Here is a 19,599-nt window from a genome sequence, read left to right as displayed (position 1 = left end):
ATTATGAAATTTCGTTGACATCAAATACCCGTATTAATTTAATTTAGAATGAACTGCTCTGTATAAGTAAAGTACCATAGAAAAAAGTAGTTGAAATTATACGGTGGATGGTAGAACTCATAAATGATAAAGTAAAAAAGAATGATAAAAAAATTGTCATAGATGGACATGGACTATTTCTATAGGACAGACGTAAAAAAAAATAAGACCTAAGACTGAGGGAGTAGTAATGTTTAGTCCTTGTGTTTAGGTTTTTTCAATAAATAACAAGAAAGACTAGGCTCACCATTAGATCATTTTAGTGTTATACCATACTAGTGCTTGTTAGTTTCCGGTAAATAAATTTTCAAACTTACATTGCAACCTTTTATGTTGGTAATAAAAGGTTATTTAGGTTGTGAATTACAATTTTACTACTACAAGAAATTGATTGTCACCTACTGTAATGACCTATTCCACGTCCTGTTTATGATGGGGTACGTACTAAACAAGCCCAATAGCAGTGACGGCCCATCAGCCCAAAGCCCAAGGAAGAGTATCAGTTCGGCATTACCAAAGAGTTCGGCCCCAGCCTACAGCTCGGTAAAAGCCGACCAATCAAGCTCTACTCTCAGATCGGCAAAAGCTGCTCGGCAATAGTTCAGCAGTTCGGTCTCAGTATTCGACCGAACTGGGAGATAGTGGACTCATGCAGAACCTCCACGACCTCCACTACACGATCTATTTAGTGGTGTCAACTCATGCAGGATCTCATGCAGGATAGCGGACCAAACAAAGAGATAGTGGACCCATGCAGGATCTCATGACCTCCACGACATCCACAACCTAGTTAGTGGTGATGTAAGCCACGACCTAGTTAGTGGTGATGCAAGCCACGATCTTAGTTCAATGTATAAATAGAACTTAGATCAGATAGACTAGGGGAGGAAGAAAAAGCTCTCTAAACATCAAATATCACATAGCAAGTCTGTATTTGTAAGCTGTAAACCAGATCAAGCAATACAATCTTGCCCTCCTTTCTTCCCGTGGACGTAGATTTACCTCAGTAAATCGAACCACGTAATTCCTTGTGTCGTGATCTATATATTTTTTACCCGCATTTACTACCATCAAAAATTCGCCCAACCATCACTGGCGCCGTCTGTGGGAAACAGAGAACCAAATCTGTGATAAAAGCGAGTTTTTGATCCTCTTCCACTAAAAAAATGCATACCAGATCACGTAACACCCATAATACCGTTCGTGATAACCATGAGGAAGCTAGTCCAGCCCGCAGATCTGGAAAACAGCCTCGGGAGAAATCTACTTCCAGTTCTCACGGAGAAGGAACAAGCCGCTCAAGGACTCATCGCACCAAGTCTTCCCAGCAGCCCGATTTGAACGAGGCTGTCAAGTTGTTTTTGGCCGAGAAGCAGGATGAATTCTTAACATTCCTGCAAACAGGCCAAAAGCCTGAGACGAAAACGGTGGATTCTCCCTCCTCATCCAGACATGAAAGTCACTACCGCAGTAGTGCCGTGTCTTCCAGGAAGAAGAATCCTCAACCCCGACATGTTCCTGTTCCTCCTCGGTACCGGAATCACAGGAGAACTCCGTCTCCTCCATACCGAAGAGATGTCGGGTTCGCCATGTACGGAGCATTGAAGACTCCGTTCTCGGACGATATCACCCGAACTCCCTTGCCACAGAACTACCGAACTCCGTCGATGACTTATGACGGGTTAGTGAATCCTCATGACTTCCTGGGACGCTATCAGTATAACATGGCGAACCAGGGTCTCAATGAGGTCCATATGTGCAAGCTGTTTCCCGAGCTGCTTATCGGGAACGCAAGAAGGTGGTTCGATAGCCTCCCCCAAGGCAGCATTAGATCTTACCGAGATCTAATGGATGCTTTCCACAGGAGGTTCTTTCAGAAAGCGGAAGCCCGAATCACTTCGGCTCAGCTGCTTTCTATACGTCAAGGTCGCGACGAAAAGATCAGCGACTTTATGACGAGATTCCACAAGGAATGCCTACAAGTAGATGATCTCAATGATCTACTTGTCATTTCGGCATTCCAAAATGGAATCCTGCCCGGAGCTCTCTACAGAAAGCTCGTGGAATGCAGTCCGCAAACAGCTCAAGAGATGTGGGACATTGCGGACCAGTTTTCTCGTGCCAATGAGGCAGACCGTCGAAAACGGTCTTTAGACAGCTCATCTGGAGGAGACAAAAAGAAGCCCGATCATAGCGATCAGAGGCTTCCTCGCCGAACTCCTTTTGAAAGAATTCAAAGGGCACCGGTACAAGGTAGATTGGGACCACGTCTCGATCTTGAGAAACCACCCGCTCAGTTCGTACCATTGAACAAGTCGAGAGCGGAAATTTTCGAACTGCATTCCGATATGTTCGAAAAGCCAAAGCGGATGACGAAATCGGCCGCGCGCCGAAGTCAGGATAATTATTGCTCCTTCCATCAAGACCACGGTCACAATACCGAGGAGTGCCGACATTTGGCTGCAGGTATTGATGTTCTTGTGAAAGCAGGGACGTTAAAAAAATACCAAAGCAAGCAGCCGAAAAAGAACAAGAAGCAGAGAGGTGCGAACTGCGCTCCTCAGGATCCGAAAAGGCAACAGGATCCCGAAGACGATGACGAGCCGCAATATGATGGAGTAATCCAGACTATTGACGCTCTCCCAGCCGGGAAGTAGCGGTCATCCGAGGTGATCAAAAGAGAGCAAAAGAGTGTTTGCAGATTGCGCTTAAAAGTGCTGAGCAATCAGATCGGCACCATCAAGCATAGCAATCACAGCAGCCGGAGTCAGAGGCAGGCGAAATGACCTAAGTCACACCGGAGCCGAACTCGATGGTGTACGGCACTGAAGCCGTGATTCCGGTTGAGATCGGCATACCCAGTCCCCGAACTCTTAATTTCTCAGCAGAACTGAATGAGGACGGACTGAGAGCCGAACTAGATCTGGCCGAAGAAAGAAGAGAATTGGCCTGCATAAAAGCAGCCAAGTACAAGGAGCAAGTAGCCCGGTATTATAACCAAAGGGTGAAAAAGCTGCAATTTCAAGTGGGAGATCTCGTCTTGAGAAACAACGAAGTAAGCCGAGCAGAAAAGCTGGGCAAACTCGAACCCACATGGGAAGGTCCATATCGGGTGTCAGAAGTCCTCGGCAAAGGGTCTTATAAATTGACTCACATGTCAGGAGAACAAGTACCCCGAACATGGCACATTTCCAACCTCAAGAAGTTCCATTTGTAAGAGACAGTCCGGTCAGTCAATCTTGTGTCTAGTTCGGTCCTAGGGGTATGTGCTTTCTTTGTTTTTTACTTGTTTTTCATGTTTGTCTTTATGTGCGTTTTGTCTGTCTATGTGCGTGTCGTCTCTTACAAATGTTACTGAGGTATCTTGTTCTTCGAAGGCTGATCCCCTTTTTAGAACATGTATAAGCCAACGATTGTGAGTCCAAGCTTCTAAGGAGGATACAAGACCACAATTCAGCTTAAGAAACAAGCAGTTCGTCTGAAACGAACTGCAACAAAGGGAAAGTCCGATCCACGCGATAAAACTCGCCGAATTAGGACAAGGGAAAGTCCGATCCACGCGATAAAACTCGCCGAATTAGGACAAGGGAAAGTCCGATCCACGCGATAAAACTCGCCGAATTAGGACAAGGGAAAGTCCGATCCACGCGATAAAACTCGCCGAATTAGGACAAGGGAAAGTCCGATCCCCAAATTAGGACAAGGGAAAGTCCGATCCGAGCGATAAAACTCGCCAAATTAGGACACAAGCTTAGTCCGGTCAAAGAAATTTACTTCATAAGACCAAAGACGAGTCCGGTCAAAGAAGTTTACTTCATAAGACCAAAGACGAGTCCGGTCAAAGAAGTTTATTTCATAAGACCGAGGACCAAGTCCGGTCAAAGAAGTTTACTTCATAAGACCAAAGACGAGTCCGGTCAAAGAAGTTTATTTCACAAGACCAAGGACGAGTCCGGTCAAAGAAGTTTACTTCATAAGACCGAGGACGAGCACGATGAAATTTTTTCGCTGAGCTGTAAATACGCAGTGATAGAAGCGAAATGAAGATTTCATTTATTAAAACTTGTTCGGCATACAACTCCGCTGCCCTACGAGAAGGCGTTACGCTATTACAAAGGACTATTCTACTGTCCACGGTTGCTAAAGTTGAGCCACCTATTCAAAAAATCCTCGTGAAGCAGAGTTCGGGCGTTCCGGGCAGCTGAAGAATAAGCAGGTCGACGAGATGCTCTGATCGACCTACCGCCTCTTCCTTGAGTCCGGGACGTTCTGGCACCTCGGCGGCGAAGAGTCTCTTCACGAAGCATTTGTTGATCTTGCTCACTCATAATCACAGCTCCTCTACGAACTTCAGTCCGTCCTTGTCTTGACGTTTCCGGTTGCTCCTGAGTCCGTTCTCGTCTTGACGTCTCCGGTTGTTCCTGAGTTCGTTGCTGACTTGGAGTAGGGTTTTGAGCAAGTGAATCAGAGGTTCGAGCTGGAGTGCGACCATCTGTTGGCGGGAAATGCCTAAGGAATCTCTCGATTGAGGGACGCCGGGAAAGAATGATGCCGTACCGAGAAGCCCAGCGCCGCAATGATTTCACGACTTGTTGGCAAGCCGAGCTCACCAGCGCATTATTCCTCCGGAGTACATGATATTCCTCCCACAGTTCGTCAACTCGTTCCTGAACTTCAGAGATGGTCATTCCCCCGCGCCTGCTGATGAAATCCTCATACGCAGTCCTCTCAGCGACGGCAGTATTCAGTTCGGCCTCCAGATCTTTCTTTTCGGACTCTAAGTCCTTATTGTCGGCCTCCAGCTTCACTAAACAAGCCAAGAGTTCGTCATTCTTCATCTGGTCAGCTATGGCTTTTTTCTCAGCTTCGTCTAAAGCGGAAGAGTACAGCCGCTTCCAGTGAAGTACCTCCAGCTCCTTAAGAGTTAAGAATACAAAGCAGCTATGTCAGTTCGGCATTTCATTTTACTGAGCAGGTAGTAAACCACAACAGGAGTAAAAGAGAGTACGAAAAGCTATACGAAGACATAAGTGTAGAAAGAAGAATTTTTTCATTCATAAGAAAAAAAATTTTTTACACAAGGAGGGCTTCAAGGCCATTTTACAAGAAGGAAGAAACTAAACTAAGAGAAGGGAGACGAAATCATACTCCGCCAGCTTCGTCTCCGGCTCCTCGGTGAGGTTCAGCTTCCTTCTCCTTGTCTGCCTCAGCTTCAGCCTCGGCCTCCCTGCTCCCCCCAGCCTGCTCGGTGCCCCCATCACCGATCAGCAGCACCTCTTGCTCGGCCTGCCTGTCTCCGGTCTGCTGATCAAGCTGCTCGGTCTCACCCTCTCCGTGGAAAATTGGAGCGGGTGAAACTGGCCCTAAGGAGGCAAAGATAGCCTCCATATTCTCGTCCCGGTCAGCTCGGCAACTACGAACTCGGTCAGCAGAAAGCAGGACTGAGGACGAAGCAAGCTCCTCAAGGAGCGGCAGACTCTGGAGACGAGCTGCTATCTCTCGGCCGTACAGCGGCAGGACGACTTCGGGCCCCTGCTCGGCATTATCGGTCATCAGTTTCAGCAGATCACCGACAAAGGCCGAAAATTGATTGCTCAGAAAGAGTTTCTCCGCGAAAGCACGGAGAACCTCCCCTTGGGCAACCACGGCGGCAGCATCCCTCCGTTTCGTCTGCTCTCGCTGGATGACGAGCTGGTTCTTGGCAAACTGGGCTTCATCCTGGGCCGAGATCCTAGCAGCTCTGGCCTTCTCAAAGTCTGCCTTAGCCTGTTCGGCCTGGTGACGAGCAGCCGCCAACTTCCTCTGCATCTCAGCATAATCGTTGGACGCTTTGGAGAGTTCAACGGCGACGAGCTTGGAGAGCATATCGTTCCTCTGAAAATGGAAAAAGGAAAAAGTCAACCGAGGGGCCACAAAAAATACGGGAAAAAAGCAAGGCCAGAAAATCAAGAAGAGAATTCACCTCGGCGAAGTCCGTGGGCCATAAAAAGGGCTCACAGATATGTTCCGAAGGAGGCGCCAAGACCACGTCTTTCTCTGGCGCTCTTGGGGGTTTCTGAATCCTCCCCTTCCCCCTTGCCGAAGTCGACTCCGGCTTCTTTGGATCCGAAGAGGTCTTTTGCCTCTTCGGATTCTTCTCGGCATCAGACGCCGAGCTGGTGGTTTTCGGCCTCTCCGGTTCCTTAGATTCGGAGGATTTGCGACCGAGCTTGTTTAGCAAGTTCACTGCCAAAAAGCAAGAAAACAAGGTTAGTTTTCGTCGTCAAGGCAGTAACGCATAAAAAAGAAATCCTCACCCTCAGTCTCTTCGTCCGAAGACGAGGAGTCGAACACGAAGTCGCCCTTGATGAGCTCAGACTCCGAGTACTGCTTCCTAATCATGGGAATCTTATTGAGCTCGGCCTCGAGCTCGTCCAACGGTTCTACCCGAGGATGAGGAATAACGGACTTCGGCCCTCTCCAGGAAAAGTCCGAAGCCGAAGTCCTATTATAAAAAAAGAAGCGATTTTGCCATTTCGGCCATTTGGTTTTACAAAAGGCTCTAAAGGGCTGTAAAGGGATCAAGTAAAACCAAGATCCCTTCCTCTTAAACTGGATGAAATTAAGGATTGCCCTCAGAGACAGATCCTTATCTAGCCTACGCAGTTCGGCAGCAAAGGCCGATAAGTGCCTCCAAGAGTTCGGAGTCACCTGACCTAAAGGGAGTTGAAAAAAATCTAGCAGCTCTACAAAGGCAGGGGGAAGAGGGAAACGAAGCCCGCATTCCAAGCCGGCTTCATAAACGGTGGCGTAACCCTCCGGCGGCGAGTCAGCCCTATGAAGGTCGTCGGGAATCGCAACCTTCCCCCCAGGAAAAAAATATTTTTCGTGTAAGGATATCACAGTATCCTTACTCAAGATGCTGTGAAAATACTCTACGGTCTTCTCCCCGGATTCTTTCCGGCTAGAAGACCCCTTACCCCCTTTCCTACCGCTACCTGACTCAGAAGAAGAAGAAGAAGACATGGTTCTTACTCTTTGAAAGTCTGAAGAAATTCTGAAGAAATTCTTGAAAGCGGAAGGAAATTTTTACGCAAAAGAGAGAGAATGCAGAAGAAGCAATAGCAAAAGTGTTCAAATGATGAAGAAAGGACGTATTTATCAGATTCGGAGAAGATTTCAAAATCATCGCACCGTTTCGAATCCCACCTTTTCAGGATTCAACGGCCGGATTTTACTGTCGCATTTAATGCAGTCACGCGCAAGGCACGTCCCCTGACGTCAGCCTCCCCCGTACCTTTATCCAGAATGCCGAAGTGACTCGCTTCGCCGAAGTGATTCACTTCGCTTTTCGGGGGGGGTAGTGATGGGGTACGTACTAAACAAGCCCAATAGCAGTGACGGCCCATCAGCCCAAAGCCCAAGGAAGAGTATCAGTTCGGCATTACCAAAGAGTTCGGCCCCAGCCTACAGCTCGGTAAAAGCCGACCAATCAAGCTCTACTCTCGGATCGGCAAAAGCTGCTCGGCAATAGTTCAGCAGTTCGGTCTCAGTATTCAACCGAACTGGGAGATAGTGGACTCATGCAGAACCTCCACGACCTCCACTACACGATCTATTTAGTGGTGTCAACTCATGCAGGATCTCATGCAGGATAGCGGACCAAACAAAGAGATAGTGGACCCATGCAGGATCTCATGACCTCCACGACATCCACAACCTAGTTAGTGGTGATGTAAGCCACGACCTAGTTAGTGGTGATGCAAGCCACGATCTTAGTTCAATGTATAAATAGAACTTAGATCAGATAGACTAGGGGAGGAAGAAGAAGCTCTCTAAACATCAAATATCATATAGCAAGTCTGTATTTGTAAGCTGTAAACCAGATCAAGCAATACAATCTTGCCCTCCTTTCTTCCCGTGGACGTAGATTTACCTCAGTAAATCGAACCACGTAATTCCTTGTGTCGTGATCTATATATTTTTTACCCGCATTTACTACCATCAAAAATTCGCCCAACCATCAGTTTACAATATAGAAGACCTCGACTCAGCACCATCCGGTCAAGTAAGGCTCCATGCTCAACTTCATATTAAATGATATTTTAACATTGTATGAACCCTAAGAACTCATTTGAGTCTCTTTTTCTCCATTATAAGAATTATCATTTTCATTATGGTTACAATCATTGATTTATCAATTGTTGTAAATATGACTTCTAGATTGAGTGTTGTTAGATATACAGAGCCAAGTAAATTGCTTGGTAAAATAACGACCTAACCTAATACCGTCTAACTCGAACCACTTGTAAAGAAAACTATCAACCCTAATACTTTCAAACTCAATACAACACAATATAATTTAGATTGACACGACATGATAATAACACGATAATTACACAAACCTGATGTACACTATTAAAACCAGATTTAGACAATTTAAACCCGATTTACACGGACCTTAAAAATAAACCTAAAGTATAATTTTTTTTAAGAAGAAAATAAAATAATTGTAATAATAATACTCCCCCATTTCCTCATAGTTGAGTCATTTTTTCATTTCGGAAAGTTCTCTCATAGTTGAATCATTTCCATATTTGTTAAAAAAATTTATCACTCTTACTTTACTCTCTCTTACTTTTTTCTCTCTCTACTTTATTTACTTTCTATTTTTTTTCTCTTTCTTACTTTTTTATCTATTTATTTAACCCACTCAACATCTATTTCTTAAACCTCATACCGAAAAGTTCCGCCTCAACTATGAGGGAACGGAGGGAGTATTTTTTTTATAGGTTACAGGAGCCTCACACAACCCGACTTGGAAGTATCAAATTCTAATAGATCGATTCGATAAGGATCCAAACCCAATAGAATTTAATCAAAATTCATAAATTTAATTTCGTGCGTGTTTGTGTTGGATTTTATATATGCCGAGTAAAAAATGGCCATTCCTAGGTGAAAGTAGTCATTGAGTAGCCTTCAATTCCATGTAAAGAGGAGTAAATGTACCAAGTGAGATTCCTAATTCACAACACCTCCATCTCCTTTCTCTTTTATCTTTTTATATCGTCAATTTCTTTGTTGATTAAGCTTCGTACTACACGACATGTTTTGGGGAAGCCTTGCATATAAAAAAGATGAAGTGATGAATGAAATCAAGTAGGCATTCTCATATATACATGAACTATGAGAACAATGTATCCAGTAAAAGGTGTGTGACAACAAGAGCTTCACAAATTCTACAAGATATATAGAAGTACATAAAAAACAAAAACAAAAGGTGAGGAGTCTGTCTATAAATGCAGCCCCTCAAATCAAGAAAAATTATAGGATTATAAAATAAATAAAATGAAAATAAAGACAGAAACATGATGTGTAGCTCTCTTTTTTCTGAGTTTGCAACTTTGAGAGATGAAGCAGCTCTATATTAGTTTGCTCTTTTGCTTCTCATTCCTTTCTTGGGACTTTGGAGCTGTAGACATATCATTTAGTACTATAATTTAGGAATTATATTGAAAATGTAATTCATTTAGGGCGATGTACATACCGAGTCCATTGGCTTCAGACGTTCGCATGATTCTGAGCCGTTTAACCGTGTTGAGAAACATCCTGGACGATGAAGAAAAACCACATGTTAGCCTTATGATGAAAAAGCTGTTATCGTATCCATAGTTTTACGTACGTACCCCCATGGAACATCGCCCACCAGCATCCAATCTCCTTCTTTGTCCTCGTACGTTAGCACAAACTCGGACGATCCATCCAAGAGCTTCACAGTATGTTCTTTTCCTCCACCTGATTGACATAAATGGTGTTATAGTGAGTGATTTAGTCACACTACAACAAAAAAAATTAGATAAGGACACTTTTTAATGCTATTAAGGATGCTAATTTGTGTGTCTAATTATACCACCAACGTTTCATAAAGTTTCCTTATTGTTATTGTCGCAACTAAAATTAGGGGACAAACATAGAAGCATCCTTAAAAAACAAAAGATTAAGATATACTGGCTTCAACTTTAGGGACGCTTTCTTTAGCGTCATAAATTATGGTTAGTTTTTTAAATTTTCCAAACGCTAGTAATTGCTTCTCAGTTTTTGTGTCATTAAAAGATAAGTTTTTTGTAGTGTCACGTCGAATTCTCGATGATATGAAGAGAGAAACATACGGCTATGGGGGCTCGGACTGAAGAACATCTCCTCCAAGGCCTTGGCCAAGGTTTGGTAGGTCTTGTGAGCATTCAAATCAAGCTTCCTCCCAATTGGCAAGCCATCCATGTTCACCTTCACAAATCCAAGATGGCCTCCGTGGTTCATCTTCTTCTTCGAGCTCTCGTCGTCTTCGCCCGCAACATTTGAAGCCTTGGCTTGATTCAACAAGCTGTTCATCCTGTAAGACCTTATGGGAGGCCATCCTACTACCTGCCTGCTTCAACCAATGAATTCAATCTCTATTACTCTTATATTCAATTATTAGCATTAACTAATTGAAGGGCCAAAAGTGCCATTATAAACCAGCCAAATTTAGACACAGTTTATTGAAAAGATGTAAAGACAGAACATGATTATATTCAAGTGCTCCACAACAACTTTTCTTCGGTGAAATGAAATGATGCAAAGGGAAATTAGAGAAGACATAATAATATGAAAATGGACAAAAGAAGATAAAGTAAATCTAGACATAATGCCAAATTATTATGAGATGGATTAAGACAACTAAGAGGCATCAAGGGCTTTTAGAATCAAGAAAAAGAAAGTGGATGGTCTTAATTTTAAGTTGTCGTTTGTTCGAAAAATTTATGATATCGTTATACTCCCTCCGTTCCCGATTAAGAGTCATACTTTGGGCACGAGTTTTAAGGAAATGTTTGAATGTGTAATAAATGGAGTTAGGTATTGAAATGTGTGACCTCTTTGACTTTTTGTGTATAATAAATTTGTTAGAACTATTCAATATGCAAATAAATTATGGATAAAGAGATAATGGTGTAGTGATTAAATAAATTTCATTGATTACATTTGATTAATTAAACTTGGTGTTAGCAAAATTGAATGGAAAAAAAAACTACACCGCCATTCAAATGAAGAGAGAAGACGATTAAGAAAACAAAGCTGCCATTCAAATCATCCCAAAAAATGAGGGAATGCCTCCAATTCCATGGAGGGAATGCCTCCAGTTTCAGATCCGTCGAGAGCCTTGGACGGAGCTTCAGTTTCATATCCGTTGAAACCCTTGGACGGAGCTTTAGTTTCAGATTCGTAAAAGAACCAATCGGGTGGTATCGGACCTTCAGTCCCGTCGTCGCCTATGATCGGTGGAACACCGTGAACCACGAACCGATGACCAATTTTGTCGTCGTCAACCCAGTCGGTCGGTGTTTCAGGGACGACAGTGTCCATAGATTCGGAGGGAGGCGGATGGGGGGGGGAGAGTGAGGAGGAGGAATCGAGAGTGAGAGAGTGAATGCGAGTGAATGAGAGAGAGAATCGAGAGTGAGAGAGTAAAACTAATATATAAGTGGAAAAGTACTACCGTCCCTAAAAATTTGTCACCTTTCACTTTTACTATTTTTGGTATGGACCTCACATTCCATTTACTTATTCTCGCTCGCATTTTATTATAAAACTAATATATAAAAGTAGGTCCTGCATGCCACTAACTTTTTCTATATATTTTCTATTATATTTCTTAAAATATGTGTCAGGTCAAATGACAATAAATTATTGAAGACAAAGAGAGTGAATGGTTTCATAAATCGTGGACAACTCAAAATGATGGACTGAGGGAGTATATACATGTAGAGAGAGAATAATTACCATTTAAATCACAACTTTTCATTATATTGGTTATTCCCGAAACTTTTAAAACTGTAATGAAAATAAAATTTTCAAATTTTCGCAATAGTCAAAATCAAATATGATGTGACAACAAAGCGATATTGTTTTGGAAAAAAATGAATGCATTCTATTTTTAGTGTTGATTAAAAGTTAAAACAGAAACCAATTCATGTATAACGTGTTTTTTGTGCCACATAATTTGACCATTATGAGAAAATTACATAAAAATAAATATTATGATTTTATATTCTAGCTTTAAAAATTATAGTACTAATCTGAAATTGGCAAAAAAAAAACTACCACAATTAAAATTACAGTTATCTCCACATATACTATATGTTTTTGAGTTTTTCTATATATTGTCAGTTTCAATTTTCCGTCAGTAGCAGTAGAAACCCATGGTCTCTATGATTTGCATAATATTGCAAAATGTATAGTACTCCACAAAAATTAGGGAAATTACTGCGTGTGGTGTGTGATCTTGAGCTGACCTTTTACTCTCATATAAGTAATACAGTACATATTTAAAATCATACGCAATTAAATAATAAAAGAAGAATTAACATGATGAAGTTACCTGACAGCAGCAGAATCAGAAGAAGAAGCAGATTTTAGAGTTCTTTCCCTTTTAGTGCCACATGCAAATCCATTTGGAAAATCCTTAGCAGTTAATATCCTTCCACCACATGCACCTTTTTCACCACTAGCATTTCCAAGGCTGAGGCCTAAACCCAGCTCAAGTTCTTCATCACCTATGTACTCTTTTTCCACTGCCGAATTCTCCATCACATAAACCAACAAATTTTATTACTAATATGCTGAGAGAATTAGAAAGAAAGCAATAAAAAGAGGAGAGGAAATGGATTGGACATTGGAGGTTGGAAGGGATAATGTAATGGCGGAGACGGTGGAGATGGTCATTATGGTGGGACCAATCTGTCTGCCACTAATTTCTCTCCTCCACTTTTTCATCTTTCCATTTACTATTACCACTACTAATATCTAATCTAGGGTTTTCGATATTTGTCCCTTCATTTTAGGTATATTTCTTATTTATCTTTTTAAAAATGCTATTATACCTTCTTAAAAAGTAAAGGACTTCAAGTTAAAATGCAAATAAAATAACTAACTTTTTTTTATCTTTTCTATCAAGAATAAAGATACATTCTCAAAATGAAAAAAGATATAATACCTCCTCAAATACCCTTTCTATTGAAGCATGAAATTTTATGGAAAATAGGTAAATAAGATAGTTATTTCTCTTTACCTCTTCATTTACTCTTTCTCTTGGAGATGCTCACAAATCGAGAAATAGTCTAATTTTGATTTATTCTATATCTGCTACGTTACAAATTAATTGAGCTATTTCTATTTATAGTAAAAAGCAACATCTCTCTTACTACTTTTTTCTATGTCCATCTCTTACTTTATTCTCCATCCACTTATTAACACACTATTCTTAATTTCCATGCCGAAAAGAAATGTCTCAATTAACAAGGAACAGATGAAGTACTTTTTAGGTGATGTGTTTTTTAATACACAATAATTGATTAAATAAGAAAAAGATAGAAGGAAAAAAAGTAAGTGGAGTATTGTTAATGAAGAAGGGGCACACCCCATTAAAAAGAAAGAAGTTATCAAAAATAGAAAGATGTTGTTTTATGAACTGACCGAAATGGGAAAGTCTCAATTTTTATAGGAAGGGTGGAATATAATAAATCACAAAGTTTTTTAGAATTTTGCAAGTATCTCATACATCATTTTTCTGATGAAACCCGCAATAAGTGGTAAGTAGATTTCACAATTGTACCACCACCGTATCTAGGTAAACCACACGACGTCATTATGTCGCACCGTTGTTTTGCCGATATAGATAAATCTAGTTGTCACCTCATCGCGGATTTCATCGATAAAATGATGTATAGGATTGTTAAAAAATTGGTATAACACTTATTGATTACATTATTCTAATTTTGGAAAGAATAAGATATAGATTAGAATTTAACAGTTCTTCATTATTTATTTAACAGTTTTGCTTTTCCGAAAACTACCTACCTTCGCTTTGCATAATTAAAAGTGTTAATTCGTCAGTACCTATGCTACTGTCGTAGTATTTAATAATTATCACTTCTAACAGTCATACATGAAATCATAATCCCATATATGTAGGTTCTTCAGGTAAATGACTTAGTAGTAATAGCTCAACTTATTAAATTATTTATATATGGAGTATTTGATAGTGAAAGTCCTTCACCAAGAAGAATTCGTTAATTTTCTTACGGGGAAATAATTTAAGGGAATCGTTTCTATTTTATATGAGTTGATTTACAATATAAAATCTTAAAACACAAATAATAAAGAATGAAATGTAGAAGAAAAACACATCATAAGTCGCACGATCAATTTAGTAGAACCGTTAATAAAAACTATCCAACAAGTTATGTAATATACTACTCCCTCCATCCTATAAAAATATGAATATTTTCATTTATGAAAAGTTGTTCCCAAATCAATACCCTTATGTATCGATTTATTTATAACTTAGAACACTCTGTCCACCATTACAACTTGTTAAACACTAATAATAATGTAGATCCTATTATCTACTAACATTACTTTAACTACCATTCTTTTCCTCGATCTTTCTTACTTGAATTTACCAATTGAGTATTAATTCCTATAGCATTTCTTATGCGCATATTTTATGAGACATAATGAAATACATTGAATACAAGAAAATGTTAAATACTAGTATAAAAATACAAATATACATGAAATTCATCAGCTAGTAAAAGTAGTAAAAAAAAGGTTGAAAAGTTCATAGAGAGAAGAGTGGCATTAGGCCATCCACAGTGGCGGACCACTGTGGCTCCGCGTCGACGGACGATGCGTCCGAGGACGAAGCGCGGACGATAGGGCATCGTCCGCACCATCGTCCGCCCACTGTGGGAGCCGCGGACGATGGCGCGGACGATGCAACGCGTTTTTGTTTTTTTTTTTTAATTCGAAATTTGTCTATTTAAACCTCGATTGTCATTCTATTTTTCATACGAACATTTCTCGCATCTCTCATTTCTCTCATCTCGCCGATGTCATGTATGCGTGCATAATCTTGCACAACATGATAGTCGAACATGAAGGTGGGAGCATCACCGATTGGACCGAAGACGAAAGTGCATCTAGCTCCTCCAGCACGGCGACCGAGCCCCCCGCTCAAGGATTACCGACGTGCTTCAATAATGTTCTATCTAGACAGGCCTCAATGGACCCGTAACCGCCGTCGCTGAGTTTGCGTATTTTTTTTGTAATCCGTATTGTAATGTATTAATTTTATAAATGAAATGAAGGTTTTTCCTAATTTTTGTAGTTATTTAAGTATTCAAATAGAAGAAAATGATTAGGGCGCCCCACTGCAGGTGGAAGTGCAAGATGATAAAATGCTGACGTGGCGGTGCATAGGTAGGATTTAAGGGGCGCCCCATTATGGATGCTCTTAATTAAGTAGGAAAGCAAGCATGAGAGGAGTTAATTAGGTTAACATTTCCGACAAGAACGTCTTTAGTTTTTCATGCTTGTGCTAAACTTTTTGTTGATGCACTCATGAAAAGGACAAGAATGAATCTTTCTCGAGGCCTACAAATATATGCATCCGTTATATATATATATATATAAGTGTGTAGTTTAATGGCCAAAATTATTACAATTATTATTTTCATTTATGAATCAAATTGTTGGAGACACACACGACAGCCAAGACCCATCCACTCCACTGACTACTTTTTGAATTCAGAATTCTTGTTTTACAACTCATAAAAGTAACTACTATGATTATAAAGTAAGGGATTTCATCATGAGTGCTCCCTCTAAACAAGCAAGTATATACTCCATATTTTTGGTGATATATATTAGGGAAATGCTACGCGGCCACATTATGGCCGGCCATAATACGATATTTTGGTCAATATACATACCAAACAATTAATAAATTAATAAAATCATAAAGATATTCATATATTCTGATTTAAAAGTAGTTATAGATATTAAACAATTAAATTATAAAATATAAAATAATAAATTAAAGTTTAAAAAAACTGAGTGGATATCTAACATAAGAAACGAAAATGAGCTACATATTCAAAGTTCCAAGATGATTTGACGACTTAGTCTTTTATGTGTATTATTTCGGGACAAAGGGTAAATTAGTCTTAGATAATTGTTACTTTTAAGATGAACTAAATCCAAGTAAATAAGTATTAAAGGTAACAATATTTTATTTTTATGGCCAGTCACATTATGGCCATTTAGCACTACTCTATATATTAGGCCGCATTACCCTAATATTACTCCTTAGAAATATGGGATATATATATATATATAGATTTGTAATCATATGATAACCCTCAATTTGTGTGATAACCCTATAACCAAATCTGGATCACACATATTTTCTAATCTTGTGGCTGAGATTCAAACTTAGATTTACTTCATAAAAAAGGCGCAGATGGTAAATATGTCATTTCCCTTCATTTAATTTCTCAGTTTCGCTCCATTCTTTCATTCTCTCTCAGTTCGATTCTCTCATATTTCTCAGCGATTTTGTTTCCATATTCCTCTTCTCATCGATTTTGTTCCCAGATTGAGTGAGTTAGACGTGAGGGATCCAAAATTGCTTTATGCCTTTGTTCAAGAAATGGTCAGCAGAATACGCGGGAAGGTTGCAACAGAGTTCTTCAAAACTGATCTGCTGTGAATAGTCAAGGATAAAATCTGATACGCGAATTACTCAAGTGGTATTGCAAGAACGATCATGGCTATCACGTGCTGTGCCACTATTGGAAAGCATCGTGGAAACACGTACTTCCTTTTGCAGCTAACTGTCTTTGTATTTTTGCATTGCTAACTATCTTTAAGTTTTCTCGTGTTGCTACTCAATTTGTCCTATTTCAACTTAGCATATCCAGCTTTTGTATATCATAGGTTGCATTTTATAAAAAAATCAGAACTTATATTTAACACATAATGCCTTGAAATAATCAAATATGAACCATGCTTCCACAGCTAAAAGCTTTTGGATCTCTTGTAAGCGGACTGCGAATCGGAATGGAAATGCTAATGCTATTGCAAAACGATGAAGTCATGACTGCATCATTGTCAAAAGTTATAACTGTTCCTGTTCTAAGGGGCAGCGGGGGGCTTGATGAATACCTTTCTCAGTTTGAAGCAGCAATTGATAGCGAATTCCCCAACTACCAGTCTTGGACAGAGCATAAGCCAATGAGCGATATTCCACTTGCCAAGGAAGAAGTTCTGGCGGCGGCGGCAGCTCGAGGGCGGTATCGGGAAGCAGCGCAAAGGGTGGTGGTGTTGTACTCGACTGCTGCGGCGGAGCCAATGAGTCGTAGGAGACTAAACCCGACGGCCCCGACGAAGCCTTGCTATTTTCTGATGGAGGAAGGTGCTGAACGAGGTCCCCAAACCCAAAAATTTGGGAGCCGTAGGGCTGCGCAGGTTCAAGCAGCTCGGGAGGAAGCATGTTGTCGATGTGTCGATCGGCTGCAACAAGGCGAGACTCTATCCTGTAGCACTCTTCCAATAATTGTTGAAGTTGTGCGAGAGTCGGATGTGCCGTGGTGGTGGCTGGACAAGGTGGCTGCGGCGTGGGCTGATTCCATCCTGAGTTAAGCAGATGATTGTATGCCGAGACCTCGTGGAGGGGCGTTGTCCCGTTGTCTCCCAGTAGGCAGGTGGATCCCAGCTAGTGGGTTGTCTGAGCGCGGTGTGGTGTGGCTGTTGAGGCGGTTGATAAGCCTGAGAGTATCCCTGCTGTGTGCACAACCTTGGCGGGTCCCAACAAGAGGGCGGTGGTGGCGAGTACAAATCTGTCTCGTAGGACGATGGTTGCTGATACGCAGTTTCCTGGTGCAGCCATGGCGGGTCCCAGGAAGTGGGTTGACGGGCTTGGTAGGGATGGTGTTGTGGGAGGAGTCTCCCATCCTGTGGATATGGATATGATGGTTGTTGATCTAAAGCTCTGATCGGATGGAGCATGGGTTGAGATACGGGCTGCCATGGGTGGTAATCCGCCTGCTGGAGTTGATATCCGGTGTAGCTGTACGACATGTAGACAACGATTCGGAGGAAGAGATCACGATGAAAGCACCAATTGTTAAGGATGAAGTTCCTTAACTCGTAGATTTTTGTCGAACGTCGCAGGAGCTTTTGCCCGTCGATCAATCCGGCGTCAAATTCTAGGGTTTGTGCGTTTTGCACGTTTGAAAGGAAAGAGAGTAAGGGAAAATAAAATAGAAGGATAATTGATATTTCTTGAATGATCGAACTAAAAAACAATGTCCACTATTTATAATAGTGGATACTAACTTAATGAGCAAGACGAAAGATATGAAAAAGATATGCAAATCCATAATTAACTAACTAAATAATAATAATAATAATAATCGTATAAGACAGCGCCACCATTGGCTTCTGATCTGCCTCAACAAGCTGCAGTTCCGAGCTCAATAAAGGAGTTAGAAACAAATATGCATGAATGTGAAGAGAGAACGAAGATTCAAGTCCATGTTGATGAGCACAAGGCAGCATCAGAGACAACAAAGCATGAGCTTGGAGTAGGAATAGAAGATAGGAGAAGGTTGTTTATGGATGTGCTTGGATTAGAATCTGAAGAATTGGTTCAGAAAGGAGGTGCTGAACTAGGTGCATTTGTTGGAGATGAAGTTGCATATGTCATTCCAAAAGGTTTAACAAAAATTGTCGTTCTCTGCGTGGATTTGCATGTCGATGATGTTGCAAGTATGAAACATCAATCAACATCGCTCGACTCTGATGCACGGTTGATCCCTCTTCGCATTGACACACATTGTTTGAGTATTCTTGAACACATTGACATGCTCCCCGTTGTAGCCCTGGAATATCATGACCACAATATTGCTTCGAAGTCTGCCATGACTCGTATCCAACACGGTCCTCCATTGGTGATTGTGGAGGGATATGATGAAGGAAGATGCATATTTATTTGGTGTGCGTTTGATCCAGGAGGGGAGAGCTCGCCAAAGCTTATGTTCGCGTCGCTCTTCGTTGTGTCGTGGTTCCCACCTTGAGGACAAGGTGGACTTTAACTGCGGGGGAGTTGATATGTTTATTATTTATATATCTTTCATATCTTGCATTATTATTTAGTTGCATTATTTAGTTAGTTATTTAGGGAGTGCATATATTTTTCATATCTTTTGTCTTGCTCATTAAGTTAGTATCCACTATTATAAATAGTGAACATTGTTATTCATTTCATTCATTCAAGAAATATCAATTATCCTTCTATTTTATTTTCTCTTACTCTCTTTCCTTTCAAACTTGCAAAACGCACAAAACCCTAATTTTGACGCCGGATTGATCGACGTTCACTTCTCTTTTATTCTATATGCATATCCATATCCACAGGATGGGCGACTCCACCCACAACGCCAACCCTACCAAGCCCGTCAGCCCACTTCCTGGGACCCGCCATGGCTGCGCCAGACCACCGTATATTCGACTTCAGCACATCCGGAGCCGCCGTCGGGCATAGCACACTAGTTTTCGGTCTATACGCAGATGACTAGCGAATCGCACTCGGCGATGTCCCGTCCTCTGATTGGGGATTCAATGACGGGTATCAGTCAGGGTTTCACACAACCGCCTCTGCAAACGTGGGGAGATTCTTATTATTATCCTTCTAGGGCGTTG

At 41.1% G+C, this 19,599-nt stretch overlaps 1 protein-coding gene across 1 annotated transcript; it reads right to left on the bottom strand.

The window, feature by feature from the left end:
- Positions 1-9,168: 9,168 nt before the first annotated feature.
- LOC121796877 (auxin-responsive protein IAA13-like) lies at positions 9,169-12,731 on the bottom strand. The gene is made up of 5 exons (XM_042195650.1): positions 12,434-12,731; positions 10,188-10,444; positions 9,705-9,813; positions 9,566-9,627; positions 9,169-9,490 (listed from the first exon to the last, which is right to left on the bottom strand). Exons 1-5 carry the CDS (start codon positions 12,640-12,642, stop codon positions 9,441-9,443), a joined length of 687 nt encoding a protein of 228 aa, XP_042051584.1. The 5' UTR covers positions 12,643-12,731; the 3' UTR covers positions 9,169-9,440.
- Between the last annotated feature and the right edge of the window lie 6,868 nt (positions 12,732-19,599).

Source organism: Salvia splendens, chromosome 1 (assembly GCF_004379255.2).
Source record: "Salvia splendens isolate huo1 chromosome 1, SspV2, whole genome shotgun sequence".
NCBI classification, from domain to species: Eukaryota; Viridiplantae; Streptophyta; class Magnoliopsida; order Lamiales; family Lamiaceae; genus Salvia; species Salvia splendens.
Note: the sequence above shows the minus strand (reverse complement) of the source record. Positions and strands in the feature narration are given on the sequence as shown.